General features: G+C 36.9%; 1 protein-coding gene across 3 annotated transcripts in view; it reads right to left on the reverse strand.

Annotated features, from left to right (window-relative positions):
• Nucleotides 1-25,021, reverse strand: part of LOC122900720 (catenin alpha-3) — a 1,358,242-nt gene that overhangs the window by 157,144 nt on the left and 1,176,077 nt on the right. For all 3 annotated transcript variants that reach the window (XM_044239621.1, XM_044239620.1, XM_044239622.1), the window contains one exon: nucleotides 21,942-22,034. In XM_044239621.1, coding sequence (XP_044095556.1) covers nucleotides 21,942-22,034 — 93 coding nt within the window. The remainder of the gene's footprint in view (nucleotides 1-21,941; nucleotides 22,035-25,021) is intronic.

Consider the following 25,021-nt stretch of genomic DNA (forward strand, 5'->3'; position numbering starts at 1 on the left):
TTTTTTTTAAAGATTTTATTTATTTATTTGACAGAGAGAGATTACAAGTAGGCAGAGAGGCAGGCAGAGAGAGAAGGAGGAGGAAGCAGGCTCCCTGCTGAGCAGAGAGCCCGATGCGGGACTCGATCCCAGGACCCCAAGATCATGACCTGAGCCGAAGGCAGCGGCTTAACCCACTGAGCCACCCAGGTGCCCCTGAACAAGTCATTTTAGACTCATCATTCCAGTGTAACATACTGAGAATTGGTGTATGTTGGTATAATTTAACTAGTTATCATCCAGTCATCTGGACCATAGAAATTTTCCAAGTGCATTTCAACTACACCTGGAATTGATTAGAGCTTATCAGTATAATGAGTTAATAGCGTGGTATTTCGAATAGTTTGTCTCCTTATTTATAACATAACTTTACTGTCTGCATTTTCTTGTTTTATTTTTTAAAAAAACTTTATGATAAAGGAAACACAGAAGAGTGCTCCAGAGAGTCACAGTGTTTGTATATTATTCTGGTGATTCAAACAGTTCTCAAAGAATTCAAGTTCAAGTGTTAAAAACACAGCTCATTTTTATATATTTAAATTCATCATAACGCTGCCTAAAGTATTCATAATTCTCCAAACAAATATCATTCTGAAATCTGCTAAATTACCTTGTCAGATCTCAGTTAAAGGACTCTTCCCTCCATATGCAATGCAGGCAAGTTCTTTTTATGCAGTTCCAAAGAAATTATTTTACGTGGGTATTTACATTAAAATCTGGTACCCTGACTGCCTGAAATTCAAAATGTGTAAAAAGTTCCTTTGCTGCTGCACTCATGAAAACACAGTGTTACCAGAAACACCTATTGCACATCAGCAGCACTAACAATCCACTTAATGTGTATAAATTAAATCTATATGCTCAGAACATTTACCGAAATTAAATAAACAGAACGTAATTCCTCCTGTCTTCTGAATGTGAATTTAGAGAGGCAAACATCTGGATTAGAAAGGCACTTAGCAGAATAGACGGATTTTCCGTGTAAAATTTCATTCATGAACCAGAAATGAGGCAGCATCTGACACAGAAGCCTAACTTAGTACCAAGGATATAGATAAAGCTGTGCTTATGGAGGAAGACAGATGATAAAATTGTGTCCTCAATGAGTGAAGCTTTCCAAGGTAAAACTCCAGGGTGTTTGCAGGAACCTTTCAGGAAGATATATACTACGTCTACTGCAGCCACAATACAAACAGCTCACAAAGAAAATCTATAGTAATTAGAAACATTTTCAAAGTAAAAGATGAGATAGAATGTTTTTTGCCAAAGGTACTTAAGGAGGGGATTGCATAGGCCCACAAAATTAAAAAAAATAAAAAGTGAGGAATGAACATATGTTGCAAATTATTCTATTTTACCAAACAAGGTCATAAAAACACAAATACACACCCCACACATTCAAAACAAAACAAAACAAAAAAAAGGTTGAGGGAAAAACTTCAAACACACAAAAAAACTTTAACACATACCAGCTGCTATCACCATTTTTTTTTTTTTTAAAGAAGAGTATTTTAACATAAAAATCATTAGGAAGGGCCCATCATGGCAAAGGACAAACTTTCCCAAGAAAGACTGGCTGGTGCTGTGATTGGTTTCACCTCACCCTTACCTTTTCAGCCCCACCTCATTGTTTGGCAATCTCTTGGGATGTTTTGATTGTCACAGCTGGGGTGAAGGTGCTCTTGGCCTCAACTTCGTAGAAGCCAGAGACGCTGCTAATCATCCTGTAGGATGTAGCTCCCCACAACAAGGAAGCGTCTGATCCAAAATGTCAACAGTACAAACCAGACTAATGTTTTGCCGAAGGGTCAGTGGACACTGGCTCAGATTGATCCTCATGTGCTATCCAGATTATGGAGCCAGTGATATTGCTGGAGTGGGCAATTAGACAGACATGAGCTAGAGGCAAAGGTGGTGATAAATAGGAGACACATTAGTAGCCTGAGGGCACAACATCTTAACTTCGGGGCTTTTACCATCCTGGCCTTAGGCTTCCAACACCCTGGGACTAACATACCCAAGAGCCACAGATACAGAACAGGTACTCTCCTCTTCAGCCTCTGTCCCATGGTAACCTATAACTTCATTATAAGATATTTACATTGTGGTTTTAGATGTTCTCACCGCCATCCTCCCCTCACCTCCGTGGGGGAAGGTGGCCATGACAGTTCCAGAAAGAACCTTGTAGGACCCAAAACTACTCCTTCCAGTGGCAGGAGGATTCTGTTAGATGACTGGAAACCACTCAGTCAGAGACTACCCTAGCTATGACCCCTAACCTACACAAACATAAAAAGACAAGACCCATAGGCCCCACCCCAACCCCTGTGTAGATGTCACCTTCGGGCCTGCCTGCTCTACCATCTTGAGAGTGTACTGTCCTTTATAAACTGCTTTGTGCTTGCTACCTTCTCTGGCTGTTTTTATTCAAGCACAGACCCTCTCAGATGACTCTTTCCTGGGGAATCCAAGAACCAAGACCATTCATAGAAGGTAGACTCTCCAACCCATAACAGTATCTGCTGTGTTAGTCTGTCTTTCAACCTGTATTTTGCTTTCAATTATTCTTAATAATAATTCAGCAACAGATCTGCAGTGGTGAAGTTCTGCACTATCAGTTAGAACCAGACTGAAAAAAATTGGTCACTAACTGTAGTTCTAGTACTTTGACACAGATTCTATGTGCTTATTGGTTAGTGGAATGAATTTATAACTATGGTTTTCTCTAGATAGTGAAGTTGTAAGTAGCTATTTTTTTTCCTAAAAATTATTTGGACCATGTGGGTACATAAAATTATGCATAGATTGTAAATGGCATGGTGAACTTTTTTTTTGTCTGTGTACTTTCATACATATAGTACATGTGTATTTATAGGATACTGTTTTATATATCGAAGATTTGAAAGTGATATTTCAATGGTTATCTCTGAATACTACATATATATGTGACTATTCTACAAATTTATATTGTGTATATATATTTTTATATCTATTTATATATTATAAAATGTATATTGTATATATATATTTATATATTATAAAAGAGAATATATCATATACATTATTCTGTTATTTCTTATTTTTCAACTCAATATAAAGCATTTTGATATCCATACAATATAGCTTCATCACAATTTTAAATCTTTTATTTCATTGTATAGATCCAGTATCATCTACTTATAAGTTTTCAATGATTATCAGGTAATTTCCATTTAGATAGATGATAGATAGATAGATAGATATCCATGTTTGTATGTCTATATGCATATATTTTTGTATATTGAGCAGGCGGTGATGGATACTTTTCTATATCTCTACAAATGTGTCTGGAGGAAAAATTCTAGAAGACAAAGAGGAAGACTTTTTATAAAGGCCTTCAATGCATAATTTTTTATTTCCTTTCAGAAAGTTTACCCTAATTAATTTCCCCCAAACTGTGTATAAGTGTCCATTTACCAAAAAACTTTCCTGATGATGGATATCAACAATCTTTCATTTTTGTAAACATGTTAAAAGATAGAATTTCAGCACTTTTGAGTTGCATTTCTGTAATCTCTGATGAGAGGGAGCAGCTCTGTACAGTTGTGTGCACGTCCTTTTTGTGACTATCCTCTTCAGGTCCTACGCCCATTTTTCTGTTGGTGGGAGGTAAGGTGAGGGAAATGGAGACATTTTAATTCTTAGTGATTAGTGAAAATCTATTTATATATAAACGCTTTCTTATATAAATTGTGATCATTAGCTCTCCAAATTGATGTAACAATTTTTCAGACTCGATCTTGTGCTTTGTTTGTTTGGTTTGATTTATTTTTTTCCCATTCTCAGGAGTAAAGTTTGCCTGCTTTTTCCTTTGTTTTTCTGTCTTTGGTATCATAGAGAGTCCTTTATTATCACAAGGTTATAAAAATAAATATTTATTCTTTTTATCTAGTACAGATTGTGTTAGTTGTCTTCTTCAGTTCATTGCACACTATCACTCCTGATAAATAGAGTGCTCCCCTACCTCAAAATAATCTCGCTTCTCTTCCTCCTTTCTTCTTCCCTTCCCTTTTCCTTCCTTCCTTCCCCTTTTATTTACCACTCCCCATGCTTGTTTCTCTATTCCTTCCCCGCAAATGAAAACAAACTTTTTTTTAACCTTGACTTAGAGGGCTCATACTTAATTCACTGCACAATATGTGAATCCCTTATGATTATACATTAATGCATTTATAAACACTATACTTGAATAAAGCTGACCATGTGTTAGGAACCCATTACGTTTCTATCACTGTACTAGATCTTTTACATACATTTTTTCCAATTACAATACTTCAAGGTATGAATTATCTAAATCAATATATAAGGAATAATAATATCAGAGAAATAAAATTACTAAAATTCATCTAGTCATTCCAATAAAAGGAGTCAAGATTTACCCCAGCAACAATGACTCTAAAACCAGGGCACTTTTTTTTTTTAACCTGTTGGTGCCTCTTATAAAAATAGAAGCAAATCGTTCTGCATATTTTCAGAAACTATATTCTGGAAATGGAATCCCTGTTTTACATCACCCCATTTTACATAATCTTAAATTATTATTTTTAAAAAGTTTTAAAGTGGTTCCCATGCTCAGCTTGGGGCTTGAACTCACAACCCTGAGATCAAGAGTCATAAGCTCTACTAACTAAGCCAGCCAGGAGCTCCCTCATTTTACATAATTTTAAGAAATTTTAGTAACAGTAGTTCTTAATGTCATTTCACAGAATAACACTAACCTAATGTTGCACTCATGGCTACACAATTGTAAGCAAATGGATGTGGACACCAGCTGTGATAACAGTCTAGATTCTACTTCCATACAGCTCAATTTCAAATGGAAGTTTCTTTCCTTTTTTTTTTTTTTTTTAAGATTCTGTTTGTTAGACAGAGATCACAAGTAGGCAGAGAGGCAGGCAGAGAGAGAGAGGAGGAAGCAGGCTCCTCGCTGAGCAGAGAGCCCGATGCAGGGCTCAATTCCAGGACCCTGGGATCATGACCTGAGCCAAAGACAGACGCTTAACAACTGAGCCACCCAGGCACCCCATATCTAGCACTTTTGCCAGGACTTTGCAGACTGATTTGGTTCAAGCAGTCCCACTGAAAGAAAGCCTGGTCTGTAGGAAGGGTGGTTATGCTGTACAGGGGAAGAGCAGGAGGACAAGCAGATCCTTGAGGCAGGCACATCTTGGTCAGTCTCAGATCTGTTACTTCACATGATGGGATAGTGGGTACTTATGTAACAATTGTGTTTCTTTTTCTATATCTTAGAAGTGGGGATATACCTCAGAGTGGTTGTGGAGAAATTTTAAAATGTAAAGTGCTTGCTACATACTAAGCATTTGGTAAATAATCCTTAGGTTATTCCTGCTGCTACTATTATTACCATCATCAGCAAAGTAGGCAACAGTGATATGACAGGGCATATCCAGATATGCTATGGATAAAAGACATAACTTTTGAAAAATAAATTTGGTTTTTTTTTAAACTAGGCGTCTATTTTCTTGTCATACTGACTCCTCCATGGAAGGCTGTGCTAATTCCAGCCTCCCCAAAAGTTTACTTTGGATGCCAACTCTATGATCATAGTCTCTCACATCACATTTGCCCAATTTCAAGTATACAATTCCTTCTTGATTTAATAGGCTATAGAAAATCACATGCTTATTCAAAGACGCAAATCTACAACACAGGACAGAGGGATAGATACGCAATTTTAGTACAACAGGAAATTGGAAGAGTTAAGAAATTGCCATTATCAAACTCAATTTTAGTAATTTGTGAAACTTTAAAGTTCCATCAGAAAACCAAAGATTAATTGCTATTCACAGGTTTAAAAAGTGTTTTTAAAAAGGTAAATATGTCTTATTATTAATTTTAGAGGACTTTTATTTCTTTTAAAGTTCTAACCTTCAAGTCAGATGAAACTGTAAAGCACTTGGTTGCTACCTAGGTACTTTGTTACCTACCTAGGATCTCTTTTGCACCCTGGATTTTGCTAGAAAAGAGGTTTGGACACCTCATCTCTAGTTAAGCTTAAGAGAAAGAAAGGAGATAAAAAATCTATCACTTTTAATTTCAAGGATGGGCTGATGGTAGCTGGAGAGAGAGGGATAAAAATTTTCTAATTTGTTGCTTTGGAAGTACACAGTTTATATAAAAGACCCTGAACTGATGAGGAAACATTTGAGTGTCTTCCCTTAACTACACAGCCCAGACAGACAGTTGCTGTATATTCTCAAGTCATAGACTTCTAGAACTTACTCAAATTTCCTACTTGAGCAGCGCACTTGCCTTTATTAGTGTGGAATGTGATATTTTATCAGCCAGGTCATAATGTCTTCACATTTCTATTCTGCGGACCACATATTCCTTGTATATAATGACCCAGGGCCATGATTTTTACAAGCAAGTGTTTCCTGGACATTTCTTGGATACAGATGACTCTTAGCTCCCTGGCAACAGCAAGGCATTGATTTTTTTTTTTTTTTTGTAATATTATGCTTTTTTGTATCTCTCTTAACATTCAACACACCCAGTGTCCCTTATAGCCTGATATCACTCCTGTTGTAATCTTCAACCCAAGGAAACAACACAGAGTTTCTTTCACTCTCAGCTATAGCTTAAAAATGGATCAGTGAAGGAACCTTACTAAAAGGCCACCATCCACAAATAAACCCACGGAAAAAAATCTTATTCAAAAGGTTTTACACATAGGAGAAAATTTATTTGGCTCAGCCAATCATATTGGCTGTACAGAAATTGTTCTGGAGAATGTGAAGAGGGCTAATCAGAAAAGTGAATGTTGCCTACCTGAGGAACTAACAGAAAGCTTATAAATGTGAATCCATTCATAAGTGATGATGATTATGGCAATGATAACAGTATTCGTGGTGATGAACACCATGATGGTGGTCACTTAAGTTTTATCACTTAACTGTGTGTTTTTTCTTACTAATATTAACTCATAAACTTCATAATAATCGTTTTAAAAAATAAGCAAACTGAGGGACACCTGGGTAGCTCAGGTAGTTAAACTTCTGTCTTCTGCTCAGGTCATGATCTCAGGCACCTGGGATTAAGTCCCACATCAGGCTCTTTGCTCAGTGGGGAGCCCGCTTCTCCCTTTGCCTGTCACTTGCTCTGCTTGTGCTCTCTCGACCTCTCTGACAAATAAATAAATAAAATCTATTTAAAAAATAAGCAAACATACATAGGAGTTAAGTCACTTGCTGAATGTCAACAGCTATAAGTGTCAGAATCAAAATTCAGACATGGGAGTTTGATTCAAAAAATTGTGCTCTCTTTCTTTCCATTATCTTAGAATCAGAAAGAGAGAAACATGTCCAGGTATGACTTAGTTTTTTAAGATTTTTTTTTTTTTAAATAAGCTCTACACCCAATGTGGGGCTCAAACTTACAACCCCAAGATTAAGAGTCACATGCTCTACTGACTGAGCCAACTAGGAGCCCCCAAGTATGACTTTTTAAAGTATTTTTTTCTCTAGGCCCATCCATGTTGTTGAAATTGGGAAGGTTTTATTCTTTTTTAGGGCTGAATAATATTCCATTGATACATACCATATCTTTTTTATTCATTCATCTATAGATGTACATTTGGGTTACTTCCATATCTTGGCTATTATAAATAATACTGCAATAAATAAAAGGGTGCATACAATGCTAAGTGAAGTAAGTCAGTCAGAGAAAGGCAAATAGCATATGAATTCATCCATGAATGAATGTGTAAGAAAGAAAAAAAAAAGAATAAACCAAAGAAAAAGACAGACAAAACAACAGACTCTTAAGTACAGAGAACAAATTGATGGTTGCCAGAGGGCAGGTGGTAATGTGAAATAGATAAAAGGAATTAAGAGTCCCCTTATTTTGATGAGCTCTGAGAAATGTATAGAACCACTGAATCATTATTTTGTACATTTGAAACTAATAAAGCACTGTATGTTATATGTTGTATACATACACTGTATTATGCTAATTACACTTGAATAAAAATTTAAAAATAAATTAAAAATGAAAAAATATTAAATAGCCTTATTCTTTAAAAGTACATGAGCTTTATAGAGCTGATAACTCCAATCTGAGGGAAATTTTTATGTTCTATATCCCTTCATATTTACATGGGATTTTAGCCAAGTCTTAGATATATTTAGTATTACAGCCCATGCAACTCATTATAAGAAATACATGTTCACATTTCTAAAAATTAACCATACATTAAAAATCACTCACTGATTAAAAATATGCATATATAGAAACCGAGATTTAGACTGTGGTACTTTCAGTATATGAGGTAATTTTTAGAATATCAAAGGATTTTTTTTAAAACAATATTTTTTGAGCTCCTTTTTCCTACTACCTTAGCCATTACTTGATACACATTGTCCTTAACAGGAAAAGAAGTAAGCATGTGTTTCATATCTCACTGGAGACTAATCATTCAAAATTACTTAATCTATATCTGTTATGTTTTCAACATTATAAAAAATAGAAATTTTTCAATGAGAATAATTCAGAGAATGGGAAAAAAGGGCAATGCTTGGAAGCCAGATGTCCATCATAAACACCTCTAAACTGAACAAGGCAAAAAATCATTTAAACACTTTAGCCTCAGAAAAATTTTCTAAATGACTATTGACTGGGAAATTCCTTACTAAAACATTATTTTCAAAAAATTATAATTATCCCACTTATTTGTAGTCAAGTTATTTATTGGTTAGATATGAATGTTATATCTAAAACAACTCCCCTCCCCCCAAATTTTCTGTGCATGTTCATTTTCCCAAAGCACATTTATGGTCAACATGATTCATTCATTTATGTACTCAGTAAATATATGTGCCCAATGCTGTTTTAGTATGGGGACTACATCAAAGGGGAAAAAACAGATAAAAATCGTTGCCTTCATTGAATTCACTATCCAGTAGATGACAAAACAAACAAACATGTAGTATGTCAGACAGTGAAAGGAAGTACTATGGAGAAAAAAAAAAAGGGAAGTGAAGAGATTTATATGTGGGTTGGGAATGGTAGTGTAGTTTTTGTGTTTTTGTTTTGTTTTGTTTTTCTTTTAGGATTTTATTTATTTACTTGAGAGAGAGGGTATGAGAAAGAACATAAGTGGGCAGGGCAGAGGGAGAGGGAAAAGTAGACACCCTATTCAGCAGAGAGCCCCACAGTGGGGTCTGAGCTGAAGGCAGATGCCTAACCAACTGAGCAATCCAGGTGTCCCTGGTGTTGTAGTTTTAAAGAGGAAAATTAGTGGTGACTTTCCAACAAAAGCTGATATTCGAAAGAACAAGTGTGTCAGAAAAAAAGAAGATTTCAGGGGGATGAGGTCTGAAAGTAGGAGGAAACAAGATTTAAAGCTAAAATATCAATTTCTTTGAAAGAAAAAGATAGTCAATGTACATTTAGAAAGTTACAAAATTATAATATAAAGCTATGCATCTGAGGTGAGCTCCACTCTAGTTTATAAATTTCAAAGCTTCCTACCTGACATTTTCTTTGGTTGTCTAATAGACTTTTTAGACAAGACATATCTAAAATTAATTTCTAATTTCTACAATATCCAATCTCCTCAATTCAGTCTCCCCCATATTAACATAAATGGCAGGTCCCCATTCCCAGTTCTCAAATCAAAAACCAAGTGTTGTCCTGGCTCCTTTCTCTCTCTCATACTCAATATATAAGTCTTCAGCACATTCAGTTAAGTCATCATCCCATATATGTTTTATCAATAGCTCTCAACTTCTCCATTTCTAAAACCTTTGGGTTCAGCCTCCATGATTTCTCACCTGTGTAATAGAAGAGCAATGACTTTCTAAATTCCTGCTTCCTCCTGTACCACTTCTCAGACTATTTTCAACACAGCGTTCAGAATGACCCCTTTAAAGTATACATCGTCTCATGTCACTCTCTGGCTTAAAGCCCTCTGATAACTTCCCATCCAAATAGCTTACAATGGTTTATGTTCCCTACAAGATCAGCCCTCCTTTTCAGCTTCAGATTTCCTCTTGCCTCACTAACACTTGCTTCCGAGGCTTTTCTACTTGCTATTTCCTCTGCTGTGAATTCATCGACAAGTAGAATATATTCTATTTAAAGCTTGGAGAAAGGTTCGTTTCGCTAACAAGCAAGTGAATCATATATAAATATCACAATATATCACTTAAATTCGTGCTCCAGTGGCCTTAAAATAACTTCACACATAAATTTTGGGGTTATCCAATAATGTTAAAAAAATAGGTTATATACATTTATAAATGCCAAGGTTCTATTCTATAATTAAAGAATAAAGAGATTTAGCCTTAAATTACAGCAACTGAAATTACTATAAAAAGATATAATACTGGATATATTTATTTATTTATTTATAAAGTAAGCTCTATGCCCAATATGGGGCTTGAACTCAGGACCCTGAGATGAGGAATTTCATGTTCTACCAACCAAATGAGTCAGCCAAGTGTTCCAATACTGGATATACTTACTTTCTCTTCTCACTCTAAAATATATAACCTTAGTGGTGACAAGAACAATATATTGGGTAGAACTGTAATAAAATAGGTATCTTTTAAGTATTTTTAATCAGAATTTGTATTTGAGGTTATTTTTTTTTTCTTTTATTTATTTGACAGACAGAGATCACAAATAGGCAGAGAGGCAGGCAGAGAGAGAGGAGGAAGCAGGCTCTCCGCCAAGCAGAGAGCCCGATGTAGGGCTCGATCCCAGGATCCTGGGATCATGACCTGAGCCGAAGGCAGAGGCTTTAACCCACTGAGCCACCCAGGTGCTCCTGTATTTGAGATTATTTTTAAAGAAAAATAAGATAACTGAATGAGAACAAAGAGACAAATATAGCAGGTATTTAAGATTAGTTACTAGACACTAATTTTAACTCAGAATTTCCCAGAAACCAAAGCAAGGTGGAAATGTATATATTGCAATATAATTCCATTGATAAATGAGAGTATGTTTAGATATTTGGTAACAGTGTTTCCCAGATTGAAATCTCAAGAAGTGTTTATGAAAAGAACTCTAACATAAGTATTTTTGGATAAATAATGTGCAATGTTTTAAATGTTAGTTTGCTCCAATTTTTATACACTGACTTCTACAATCAATGGAATGACCCTAAATTTCAATTTGAGTGAAGAATTTGAATTAAAAAGAGGTGACACTATTCAGCTACACTACTTCACAGTGGATAGAGCATGGTGACCTTAGCACGTAAAAATCTGAAAGGAATGAATATACGCCTTTACAGTCTCTCAGCAGAAGTTTTTGTATCATTAAATCAAAGAGGCTGTGCAAAGAAAACATCATGGAAATAAAGGGAGTTGGGCTCATCGTGAAGAACTTTTGTGTTTGGAGGGAATAAAAAAAACAAAAGGAGGCAATTCAGACACAAGAAAGATCATGGATACAGCCTCAGGGATAGCCCTAATGTTCAGGAACACAAGAATCAATTCAACAAATAAAAAGCAGTTTTTGAATCTGTATACTTTATATAGCCAGGAATAAGGGGGCATTGCAAAGGACTTTGCCAAAAGAAACAGAACAATTAATATTTATATTAGCAGGGACTGGGTAGTAGAGAGCCACTGAAAATTTCAGAGTTGTGACCTAGCAATTTATAGTAAGGTTTATCTAGCACAAGTAGGTACAACTGTTGAAAGGAAGAAAGAGCAAGAAAGAAATTAATATAATCCCCTAGGTTCAATATATTGAGGAATAGTACACTTTTGAGACAAGATGTCTTATAAAAGGAAGGTTCTCCTCATCGTCTCTCATATATCTCTACTAGGCAGTGGGTGATATTCTGTAAACATAGCACTAAAAGAGAGAAAATTCATGTTCTCTGCACCAATGAGGTTTAGTGAGGTTTAATGAGTGGAGAAGAAATGCCCTTATGGGGTCCCTGTGTGGCTCAGTTGGTTAAGTGACTGCCTTCAGCTCAGGTCATGATCCCGGAGCCCTGGGATCAAGTCCCACATGAGGCTCCCAGCTCCATGGGAAGTCTGCTTCTCCCTCCGACCTCCCCTCTCATGTGCTCTCACTCTCTCAAATAAATAAATAAAATCTTAAAAAAAAAAAAGAAAAGAAAAGAAAAGAAAGAAAAAAAGAAATGCCCTTATGTAAGAAATTATGCATGCACAGTGAATGTCATGATATGGGAATCTCCACGTGCTACATTCAGATCCAGGCCTGAATGTTGGAAGAAAACTACACTCCAATGTGTAACAGTGAAGTTGAGGCTAATCTGGAATCCTAATGATGAGCAGGTATTCTTGGTGAAGAGGAGGATGGTGAGGTGAGGGACTTGTGTGCCTCAGAGAGGGATATGAGGAAGAGCCTGGTGCTTATAGGAAGGGAGAAATCTGTACAATGGAAAGTGTGAAATAAGAGGCAGAAGAGAGAAACAGGAAGCAGAACCTGGTTCACTTACGCAGGGCATTGAGGGACCAGATTTCATGCCAAGGACAAGGGAGACACTGAGACCTTGAGGAGATTTTATGCATAGTGACAGATGACAGATTTGCACTTTTGAAATACCATCTTAAGTTCAAGTGAGAGAATGAAGGTTTACTGAAAGCAGGAGACAATTTAGGAGTCTGTAAAAAAAAAAATCTAGGTGAGAGATGATAGGACCTGACATAAGATAGTAACCAAGATGGCCTTAATGTTCTCCTCAGCTTGACTAAATTTTAGACAGACTTCTTTCTGACTCTAGGTCCCTGACCTTTTCTTTTTCTTATAGTATATAGTTTACAAAAGTTGTTGTAAATTCTTTGCCCCTTTAAGATGTAAGCATTTCTAAATATTTCTCAACAGCTTTACAAACAAGGACTGTCTTTCTCAAGAACTAAGAAGCTGTCCCTTTGACATGCCATCATCAAAGAACATAAAGCCTCTACCTCCTAGGCTCAGTGGGAGGACGGGAACCTAAATTTAGCAGCATCTTGCTCCAAGTTATAAAAGTACCTCCTGTCATGAAGATAGAGAAATTTCACTTTCCTTTGGGCAAAGCCAATTAGTGAAAACAGACAGTGTACAATCTCCCTTATCCCATCTCTGAAAAATCTTCAGCCCTTTGTTCTAGGAGAGTCAAATGCAAAGTTCTGGTCTCTTACCCCTAGTGTAATAGCCTTGAATAAATGCTTCCTTTCCAGTTCAACTTTGTCCAGTGCAACATTTTCTTTCAAGGTAGTGATAGTGGAGGTGGTGAAAAAATAGAAAAGTTCAGAAAATATTTAGAAGATAGTAAAGCTGGAACATGTTGCATGCCTAGCTGTGGAGGGAAGTAAAAAATCATTCCCAGGTTCAGATGTGTTCTATGAAATGTACAGAATTGTTATCAGGAATATACAGTAGATTTGTAGGGTAAGGCAATGCATTCAGGCTTGAAAACAGGAAGCGTCACAAGACACGTGAGGAGAGGAAACTTGCGAGCCTGCCAGTATAAGTAGTCAGAGCTCACGACACGGGACGTGGCTACATTCGCTTGTCTATGCAAGACATCTGAAATCGGGGCGCTTGGGTGGCTCAGTGGATTAAAGCCTCTGCCTTCGGCTCAGGTAGTGATCCCAGGGTCCTGGGATCGAGCCCCACATAGGGCTCTCTGCTCAGCGGTGAGCCTGCTTCCTCCTCTCTCTCGGCCTGCTTCTCTGCCTGCTTGTGATGTCCGTCTGTCAAATAAATAAATAAATAAATAAATAAATGAAAACCTTAAAAAAAAAAAAAGACATCTGAAATCTTGGGATGTAAGAGAGTGTTCAGGAAAACTGGGTAGAATTGGAGGACTAGAGAGCTTAGATCAGAGCTCCCGTGAAACCCTGACTCTTGAGAAGTAAACAGAGGAAGAGGAAACCATGAAGCACTGAGAACGATCAGCCAGAAAGATAGGAAAGCAGAGTTATTGTCAAGTACACAATAGAAATTAAAGAAACTGCTGAAGAGAAAATGCATTGCCTAGTATAACGCTGCTTGAATGATGTAACTTCATCGGCTTGTGCAAGCTGCATTTGTCAGAGTAACCTAAACCAAATTATATCATGAGAAAGGTAATGAGGTCATGTCTTACCATATTTTGCATGTTAACTCAGTATAAATTGGAGTTTCTGAGAGTGTCTTCTGATAATAAATAGGGCCTATTAAGATGTTTCTAATTTTTAAAACAAGCTATCCATTCATGGCATTTTTTCTGTCTTCATGGTGGAGAATATCTAGCTGATTCAGCATTATAAAAAGCCATAAGAAGGATGTTCTCCCAATTACCAACATGATGTTAGAGTGTACATGGCTATTTCTTTTTCTACCCCAAGAAACATCTCCTGTATTTTAACATTTGACATGCTCCCATTCATTTGCTGCTGTTGACGTTTTGAGGTTGTGTCCAGTAACCAGGCAACTGTTCTTATTTCTGCCCCAATTTACTTCTATGTATAGAACTTACACAGATTCAATGGACTCAAAGATATTCCTTAAGGCAGAACAGACTTACAAAATATATACTCTTAAGGGAAGATAATATTAAAAATATGAGAAATCTTAATCACCAAAGACTACATATTACAATTTCTTGAATTTTGGATCATCAGTAAGTATGACAAATAATATACCTTTAAAAAGGTGGTGTAATTTTATCATGCTGAAGTATGATCTGACTATAATCGAAATTAAAAGTTTATAAGTTTTTTGTCTTTTTTTTTTTAATGTTATGTCCACTAAACTGAATTTTAGCATTTGGAGATCACAATTTCAAATACTCTCAAATGAAAATCTTGGTCAGTACTGACCTCGGTCAGTAATGTTAAATGAGTTCCCTCTTTCATTCCTCATCTACAAGACGCTATCATCAAAGTTTAAATTGTGTGAGACTGAACAAAATCGTCTCTTTAGTTTTGAGACCTATTGACTTTCAAGCTATATTGGCAGAAGGAAGAACCACTAGAACATAAGTTCTTCTTAGGAATAGAAAAATAAAAGGAAATTTTTTTTTTTTAATTTTAATTCCAGTATAGTTAAATACAGTGTTATATACTACTTTATATACTACTTTCAGGTGTGCAATATAATGATTCAACAATTCTATACATTACTCAGTGCACATAATGATGACTGTACTTTTAATACCCTTCACCTATTTCACCCATCCCCCACTGACCTTCCCTGTGGTAACCCTCAGTTTGTTCTCTATAGTTAAGAGTCTGGGTTTTGTTTTGTTTTAGGTTAGCTTCTTTTAATTTTTTCATTAATCTTGTTTCTGAAATTCTACATATAAGTGAAATCATATGGTATTTGTCTTTCTCTGACTGACTTAATTCACTTAGCATTCTCTCTCTAGATACCTTAGATCCATCCACGTTGTTGTAATTATAAGATTTCCCTCAATACAAGGTGACTTCAAATGACTGCTTGAAAAACTGATTCTAACATGCAGCCTATAAAAGTCAGGATGAGTGACTTTTTCTTCTTCTTTTTTTTTTTTTTCGAGTATGTACCATAAACTTTGGAAATTAAGCCCTGTGTAACTTGATGAAGGTAAGTGAAAACTGAGAGAAATAGAAACTAATGGATCATCACAGTACCAACATTCCACAAAGAAGAAAAACTCCCAGGGCAGGGCCAGGCATCCAATAAAGAAATTACAAACTTGACAATTACTAGGTCAAATTTTCTGTTTTATCTCACTATCAAGAGTTGGTTTTTTTTTTTTTTTTTTTTTTTTTTTTTAAAGATTTTATTTATTTATTTGAGAGAGAGAGACAGTGAGAGAGAGCATGAGCGAGGAGAAGGTCAGAGAGCGAAGCAGACTCCCCATGGAGCTGGGAGCCCGATGTGGGACTCGATCCCGGGACTCCAGGATCACGCCCTGAGCCGAAGGCAGTCGTCCAACCAACTGCGCCACCCAGGCGTCCCCAAGAGTTGGTTTTTATGATCACTATTTCAGCTCAACATTATATATGTGAATTAGATATATATATATATAAAGTGCCAGCATCATTAAAAATCACATTAATGTCATCTTCCTTCTAATCTCTTGCAGCTGTTTCTGATAAGCTGCCCTCCTGGCGGGGGAAGGAACTGCTTCAGAAGACTTCATAATAGAATTTCCAACATGTCAAAATGTTTAGCACCACAAAACCAAAAAACCAAAGGAATCTCATTCTAGAAGACTGAGACTATATTTACAAATCTTCTTGAGCTACTCAAAAGGAAGTCAAAGTATAACACCAACACACAATTCTACACTTATTACGAAATTCTTTTTTTTTAAATAAAAATCAAAATTGAGGGCACCTGGGTGGCTCAGTCAGTTTAGCATCTACCTCAGCTTGGGTCATGATCCCAGGGTCTGGGGATGGAGTCTGGAATTGGGCTCCCTGTTCTGTGGGGAGCCTGCTGCTCCCTCTGCCCCTCCCACTGCCCATGCTCTCTCTCAATCTCTCTCACAAAAATAAGTCAAAAGATCTCACAAAAATAAATAATTAAATATAAATAATAGATAATAAATAATAATAAATAAAAATAATAGGTAACAGATCTCACAAAAAATAAATACGTAAAATCTTTGAAAAAAAATCAAAATGGATTGAAGACTTCACATGTGCCAAGAACTGAACTGAAACTTTTCATTTATCTCATCTTCAAGAATGACTATAAAATAGATATAATTACTAATATGATCATCACAATTTTACAGATTAGAAAACAGTTTCTAATGTACACTAACTTTTCAGAGATCATATGGATAGTAATAGGTGGAAGCCAGATTTGAATCAAGGCTTATCTGACTCCCAAGTTTATACATCTCTACATTATATGCCAATGCTAGCAAAGGCAAATCACTTGCTCACCCATTCCACTCACAAAACTCTCTTTTAATCTATTTTATTGCTTGTTTTGTTGTTGTTGTTGTTTTTAAGTTCATGCCCAGCATGGGGCCCCACATGGGGCTTGAACTCACAACCCTGGGATCAAGTCAGATAGTTAACGGACTGGACCACCCAGGTGCCCATATTCTCCTAAAACCCCAGGTAGGCATGAAAAACATACTTTGAGCCACCACTCTGAGGATACTTTATTTCCTGAGAGTCTCTTGTTCCTGATGCTCCTCCTGCAGACAATAAATAATTGAGACAATAAATAAATGAGGGAGGAAATCTAGGAATTGGAATGTTCCCTCTATTGAAGTATCACAGAGGCTAACTGGATAAGAGACTGAGGAGTAACTGCCTCACTTCTTCAGATTCTGTGCTTGGAGGCCTGGTATTGTTGTCCTACAAGATCTGCCACTATCTGACTCTATCTGATTAATATTTGACTTCATCAAGGTAAAATGATCCACTTCATCAAGGTAAAGGGAAGAGACTGACAAGGTCTGGGCATCATTATGTAGTTTTTAAATTGTAAACAATAAAATGATTTTGTTATTGATGGAAGATTGTAGCATTGAGGCATTTTGAAACTTGTGAGGCTTAAACAAGTCTGATACTTAAGGTTTATGGTCTTCAGTTTCAGGAATCATTTTTCTAGTAGATAAATGATAATACCAACTCCATAATACTGGCTGTAACAATAGGAGGGTAATGAGAGCTTAAGGAATGGTGAGATTCTACCCCAGCTTACAAGTGTGTTACACTGGACAGAGTGTGGTTCATGCCAGAAGACCTGGGATTTGGTTCCAGTCTACATGATTTGCATAAAGTACTGAAATCCTTTGAGTTAAATTCCTTAGTTAGTATAATCAAGGGAAAAAGAAAAATTCCACAGCTTTTTTTAAGTAAGACACCCACTTGGAAATATTCTGTAAGCTATAAAGTGTTAAATGATAACTGGCACTGTTCTGTTTAAATAGAAAATATGAATTAGCATGTATTTAGTATAATCTTTTAGAAAGCTTTTAGGACTTACCAAAAAGTCTTATTACCAGTAGGTTTAGAAAATTGATGATCTTAACAGGAATCTATTTTCATGTCTCTTTCAAATTTGAGTTTTTCAGATAAAAGATTTCTATTTTATCCTTGCTAAGAGCATGATCAGAATAAACAATGAGATCTTTAAAGAATGTTCTGTAAATCTACAACAAAATCAGACTCCTGTATCACTGTGGAATGCCTGATTACTGGATATAACCACAGTATTGGTCTAGTGAGTATTTGTGTTTAATAATTAAGATAATCATTAATTACCAGTGCTGTTCCTCTGCTACTTCATAAGGCATGCACTGTTGGTCTTTTAGTATTTCGCTCTGATTGACTGTGGACTCTAAATCATTATTTGTTGGTTATAGACCTTTACAATGCCCAGTGGCATTTGCTACTGATGACAGCAATAACAGATGATGTTGAGCCAAAGCTACTGGGAGTGAAATGCAAAAAATAAAATGATAATAAATAACTGTCACTCCATGACTAAACAGTGCCTGAAATTAGTTCTATGGCATGTTCCATATAGCAGAGTCTGCCTAAGCCAAGAACCAAAAAGGCACTTAGCAGCAAACAAAAAGGAACCCAAACACATGTCTTGTTCAGAGACCAGAAATTCCTCATTGAGCATGGTATGAGTATTCAAAATTTCTCAACAGATTCCATTTCAAAATCATACGGTATCTTCTCAACCTGATGGTATCTGGGAAATGTGTCAAAGAACAGACAGAGCCCAATGGATGGAAACTTTGGGAATGCTGGAAAGAACACAGAGATAAAGTCTCAAATGGATATGAGACTAAACATGGAAAGATAAGCATAGAGGAAGAGAATATGGGGTCTGCTAGGGGTCCCAGATGCCTGAGAGAAATCATAAAACCTGTCAACATGAACATTTTGCTCAGTTGGTTTGGGCGGGGGACAGTCTGAGCTGTCCTGCCATGAGCCCCGATTCTGTAGGAATAAACTCACAAATCAGGTCTTCAGTAAGAGGTTGCTATTTGAGTTAAATTGTCCACGCTGTATAATAATTACTCTTTAAATTTTAAAAGAAAATTTGTATCCTTCCTCCAGTTCTCAGACCACTATAGCATCCTTTCATTCCACTGATGGTGAATCAAGTTTATTGTGGTGGTGGTGGTGGCTTGTTTGCTTGTTACTAAAAGATTCCTTCCACTAATTCTACATTTTGAGTGAGTTGACATGTGGTAATCACACAGATTCTTTGTCTGAAAACATAACCCACTTACTAGACAAGTTATATAAATCTGCACCTCAGTGATCTTATTAGTAAAACTGGGATAATGCATCAGTATATCAAAGTTAATGTGATAATTAAGTAGTTTATGTACTGTGACAATCTTTTCTTGTTTTCCCTCAAAAGCAGAACCTAAGAATGGAAAGTAGCTGATTCTGGGATGAAATCTTCGGGAACAGAACTAGGAGCCTGGGAAGACTGGATCAGGAAAGAAAAAACAAACAAAAAAACCCCACAAAAACAAAAACAGACAAAAAAAAAAAAAAAAGGAGAACAAATCCAAAGGTATATTATCAAACTGTTCACTGTGGTGTGAGGTGTGCCTTGATCCCCCTGGGAATCCTTTGGAGACCTTGGCAAAATGCAAAATGGTTCATCCACGGAAAATAAGAGTATTCATCGAGGTTGCTCTGTGGAGTGTTAATGCTTCACATAAGATTGTGTATGTATTAGAATATCTGATCAGCTCCCTGAGGGATTCTACACAGCAATTTCAGAGAAGCCTCAAGGCAGGAAGTGAAGAAAATCTAAACTACTTGGAATTTATGCAGGGAGATTTACTAAAGCACAGAGTGGCCAGGTTGAATATAACGTTGCTCCCAGTAGATTTGATGGTTAGGGATCTATCTTGCCAAGAGACTGTAGTGAGGTTATTGCCCAGGGGCATTCCAGATGAACTGGCCTATCAGGGAACTGTGCACAGTGGAACACAAATCCAGAATACAGAGCAGCTCCAGGGTGATTTCTACATGGTTAGAAACAGCAGCTTCTATAAAAGATTCTTAAGATCCAGGACTATTGAGATCATCAACTTCTTAACCTACAGTAGTCAGGTTGCCATCTAGCTAGCCGGCCTGTAACCTCAGCCAAGAACAAAAACATAATCAAAATAGTAGTAATAAGAAGCTTATTTTCTTAGCATATGAATTTTAAGGTTTATAAAATACTTTCATTTACATTATCTTGAAGTTATCAAGAATGCTTGAGAAGGTATGATAATATTTTTCTCATTTTCTTTTTTTTAAGATTTTATTTATTTATTTGACAGACTGAGATCACATAAAGGCAGAGAGGCAGGTGGGGGGTGGGAAGCAGGCTCCCTGCTGCTGATGCGGGGCTTGATCCCAGGACCTTGGGATCATGACCTGAGCAGAAGGCAGAGGCTTAACCCACTGAGCCAGCCAGATACCCCTATTTTTCTCATTTTTCAATGAAGAAATTTGAAGTTTCTAAGACTTAAGGTCTTAACCAAGGCTTTATTGTCTACATGTGATGATCCAGAATGAGGACTATGGTATGTTTATCCTAATCCCAGCATCCTACTAAGGTTACCTTTATTTTAACAAAATTTGCCCTTATCAATTACCTTTTAAGTTCTGACAGCTACCCTCCACCTCCAGTGGCTCAGCCACAGTAAAGTGAATCACTCACTTACCTGAAAGCATGAGCAAACTATGTTATTAGCAAAATTTATTTCCAATTCCATTGCCATTTGGAAAAATTTCCTTCTTAACAAAGATGCCTACTAGATTAGAAGGAAACTTCTTTCAGATGCCGGGTGCCCCCAGACAGTTCCCAACATGAAGTGGCTTCTGGTAGGCTGGGAATTAACTCAGTAACCAGCACGGAATGTAAGCTCAAGAAAACCACCATTTCTAATAAAACACAGGAGTTGTGACTAACATATATCAGTTCTAAGTAATCTGGAACTTTCTTAAATTTATCTTTTCCTATCCATCTCCAAATGTAATGTCACTGAATTTAAATAATTAATAGTAGTAATAAGTGACGATAATTATACTATCCTTAAGACAACTACAAAGAATAACTCATGATTACTGAGAACTTACTATGAGCTAAGCAGTGTGTTAAGTGCTCTACTAATTAACTGAGTTATCCCCACAATAGTTCACATATAGAAGTACTTGCAGTATCTTCACTTTACAAATCAGGGAACCAAGTCAGAGAAAGGCTGAATGAGTTTTTCAGGAGACACAGAAAAGAATGGCTAATTCAGATGTGTTCTAGTCTTAGCCACTATGCTATATCACCTGACTTTCAGACCCAAGTTCTGTAGTTGGTCTGCAGTTGCATACTGTCGTTGACTAGCAAACCAAACTTTCACAGATTCCCAAGCACTGGGTATAAGTAAAGTGAAATACAATGCCACAGAATAATTCAGAAGTCGATTATCATCATTGGAGGCATGGGTGTGAGTGTGTGTGTGTGTGTGTGAGAGAGAGAGAGTGTGTGTCTGTGTCTGTGTTGAGGGTAAGAGAAGGCAGCATTGCAGAAAGGAAGAAATGTATAGGGGTAGTTTCTCAGAAATATGCTTTTTCTAGAATTTAGAATTCTAGAAATCTAAAATACTTTAACTTCTTGGTTTCTCTTTTCTACTTTAAACAAATGTGTACACATTTCAATTCCTTATTCCCATGACTGGTATAGAGATTAGAAGTGGTATGGAGTAATTTACTACCTGACCAGAAATGGTCTCACTGTGAGTTTTCAATGTCAAGGAAGTAATTCCCCTCGAGCTACAGCCCATGCATTCTGGGGTTCTTCTTCCTGGGCTTTGCAAAACTGGCTCCAGATCCTGGAGTCCCTCCTATGAGAGGCTGCCTGATTGACAACAAGAGGGCACAGCCTACAGCTCTCCTCTCAGGGAGCTGACTTACCCTGTCAGTTTTCCCTTCGGTCTGAACGCTGGTGTGACTGCGCACCTCATGTTCCTCTTCCAAATCAGAAACATCTTCCAGTTCCTCTGGGGTCTATAAAAAGAAAGCAAAGCATTGCCTGTGAGAATGCAAAATGGAAAACAGTCTGGCAGTACCTCAGAAAGAAAGCACAGAGCTACCAATATGACCCAGAAGTTCTACTCCTAGGTATATACCCAAGAGAAATGAAAATATGTGTCCACACAAAAAGTTGTAAAAAGAAATGTTCTTAGCCTTGCCAATCATAATAGCCAAAAAGTGGAAACGGCTGAGACATGCATCTACTGAGGAATAAGCAAAATTATATGGAATAGACTATTATTTGGCTAGGAAAAGCAATGGATGCTGCAATACATGCTGCGACACAGGTGAACCTTGAAGATGTTGGGGTAAGTGAAAAGTCAGTCACACAAGTCCACATGTTGTGTGACTCTATTTGTATGAAATGTCTGCAATAGGCAAGTCTATAGAGACAGAAATTTGACCAGGGGTTCCTAAAGGAGGGGGAAAGTGGGAGGGGGCAATGATGGCTTATGGGCATGCATCTCTCTCTGGGATGCTCACAATGTCCTGGAATTAGATAGTGGTAATGACCGCAAGATCATGTGCGTATACTAAAATAACCCAGTTTTACACTTTAAGATGGTGAATGTTAGGTATATGAATTATATCCCAATAAATTCTGAAAGAAAAAGAAAGCAAAATAAGCAGGTGGGAGTTTTTCTCTGGGTGAAGCGCGATTTGACTAATCCATGATGTGGTCATCCACATACCAAGGTGTTCACATGTGATAAATGGATGGTGTAATTCTAATTAAAACTATATGACATGGAAATGGCACCAAAATTACTAAGCATTTAAATTTTCTAGGAAATTAAAGAATAAATATTTTAACTTCAGTGTCTAAATAGCTAATCTACTTCCATTTCCTTTTTTTTCAATTTCAGCTTAAACATCTTGTATCTGGGTGGTGTCGGGCTCCAGAAGACCTGGCCAAACCTCCCTTCCCTGACTCCTCCACTTCCACTGTGCTGATGGTGATCATACTGGATTGCACACTGCTGCTGAATCAGGCAGCCAGTAGTTGTTTACCCTGTAATGTAAGGACTTGGTCTCCTGGGCTTACTGTCATATCACTACAATGAAATCTCTCCATGTTTTTGAATGGCTGAAGCAAAATTATCAGCGATAGCTGAAAAGAACGTTGGATATGAGCAAAACAAAAGATATCAATAGAAAGAGCACATACTCATTCTCACCGTATCTCTACTGTGCTTCCATTTTCCTTATTTCAAACTAATTTTTTTTTTGTCTTATGCTGTAGTATCCAATCTTAATCTTAAATATATAATCTAATCTCACTTAATCTCTTCTCCTTAATCTCACTGGGGCAATAATTTAAAGATATCTGTCATTATTGCAAATCCAAGTAGAAGTACTTAACAAGAATTAATTCGATACTTGTTTTCATTTAAATGATGTGTGATTCATGTAATATGGAGTCTTGGTAAGAAATCCAGAAATCAAACAGATTTCATGAAAAGCTACTGGATGTGAAGTGGGAAATCTCTTCTTTACACCTGGCTGTTAAAGCCTAGTCAGGGGCAGGGGATGCCTCCTCAGTCTGGCCCTGGTTTCCCTTAAACCTTGCTTTGCACACAGGTCCTTTGTTTATTTTCAGGGTTGTGGAGAGTTTACCTTCCCTTGGGACCACTCCAGAGATGGGAACTTGCCATAATTAGCTCACATTGTGGAGCAAACTACCTATTTCCTACTACTAATGGCCTTAGATTTTTTCCCATCTCACGATTCTTTAACCTGCATTTTCTTTGCTTTCTAAGACTTGCACTTAGCATCACCAACCCTCTCCACTTATTTCAACTGACTCCTATTGGCTATTAATAGCCCCTCTTGCCAAGATCTCTGATGTGCTCGAGTAACTGTTGTGTATCTTTATCTCTGCATGCAGCTCCTCTTTGCAGGAACTGTGTGCAGTTATGCTCACTGGGCAATTTATTCTTTTCTCTTAGGTATTAATACCATAAGTTTACCACTGTGGGATTTCTACACAATCACGTGTTTTATTATTAGCTGTTTTTGTGTATTCTTCCCACCTATCTGAGAAAGGGTCTTTGCAATTTCCTTTCTGGATACATCATCAGCCCCTGAAACATCCAAATAAATTCAGTTGATCAGATTTCTTTTCTTAGGTCCTATTGTTTTGCAACTGATGGCTGCCTAGTGCCACTACTGTGATCTGTTCCTTATAAATGTCTGCTGTTAATTTCTTGGATTATACTCTCCCATGAAGTGACATATAACTTCATCATTGATTCCGACATTATATTCAACTCAAAATAAAGTGATTTAACAGAAACTAAGAACAACTGCAGCTGTCAGAAGTCACAAGTACCATTTTTGTTGGTGATACCACAGGAAGAGATAAGCCTACAATTTACACCCACATATTTCTGTTGGGTTTTTTTCTTTTCTTTTCTTTTCTTTTTTTCTTTAACATAGGACTGACCTCTTCTTTTCAGGAACAAAATCAGTGGGGGAGTGTTCAAAACATTTGCTGGCAGCATTTTGTATTCTGTCAGGCAAGCAGTTAGCTAGTATTGCAAAAATAAAAAGTTGAATATACAGTGTTATTATACAATGTTATTGGTTAAGTGGAAAGTAAGACAGAAAGAGGAGCACTCTAATCACTTTTGAGGTGATACATTAACACCTGCAGGTCTGAAGACAAATAATAATAGAGCAAACATTGTAAAAGGGAGGAGGAAACTGGGGTTGCCCTATATTACACACTCTGAAAGACAGCTTGCTTCTATGCATCTGGTAACTTTGGAAGGTGCAAGCATCTGGAAGATGTGTGTGTGTGTGTGTGTGTGTGTGTTTAATCAATTTTCATTCTAGAGAAGGGGAGGCCAACTACCTTAAGACAGTGGCATGCAGTAGAATGACCCAATAATATTGAGTAATACAGACCTAAATTTGAATTCTGGCTCTCCAATTAGTGATTGTGGGGTTTTGGTATT

This window comes from Neovison vison, chromosome 2 (genome assembly GCF_020171115.1).
Source record: "Neovison vison isolate M4711 chromosome 2, ASM_NN_V1, whole genome shotgun sequence".
In the NCBI taxonomy this organism is placed as follows: Eukaryota; Metazoa; Chordata; class Mammalia; order Carnivora; family Mustelidae; genus Neogale; species Neogale vison.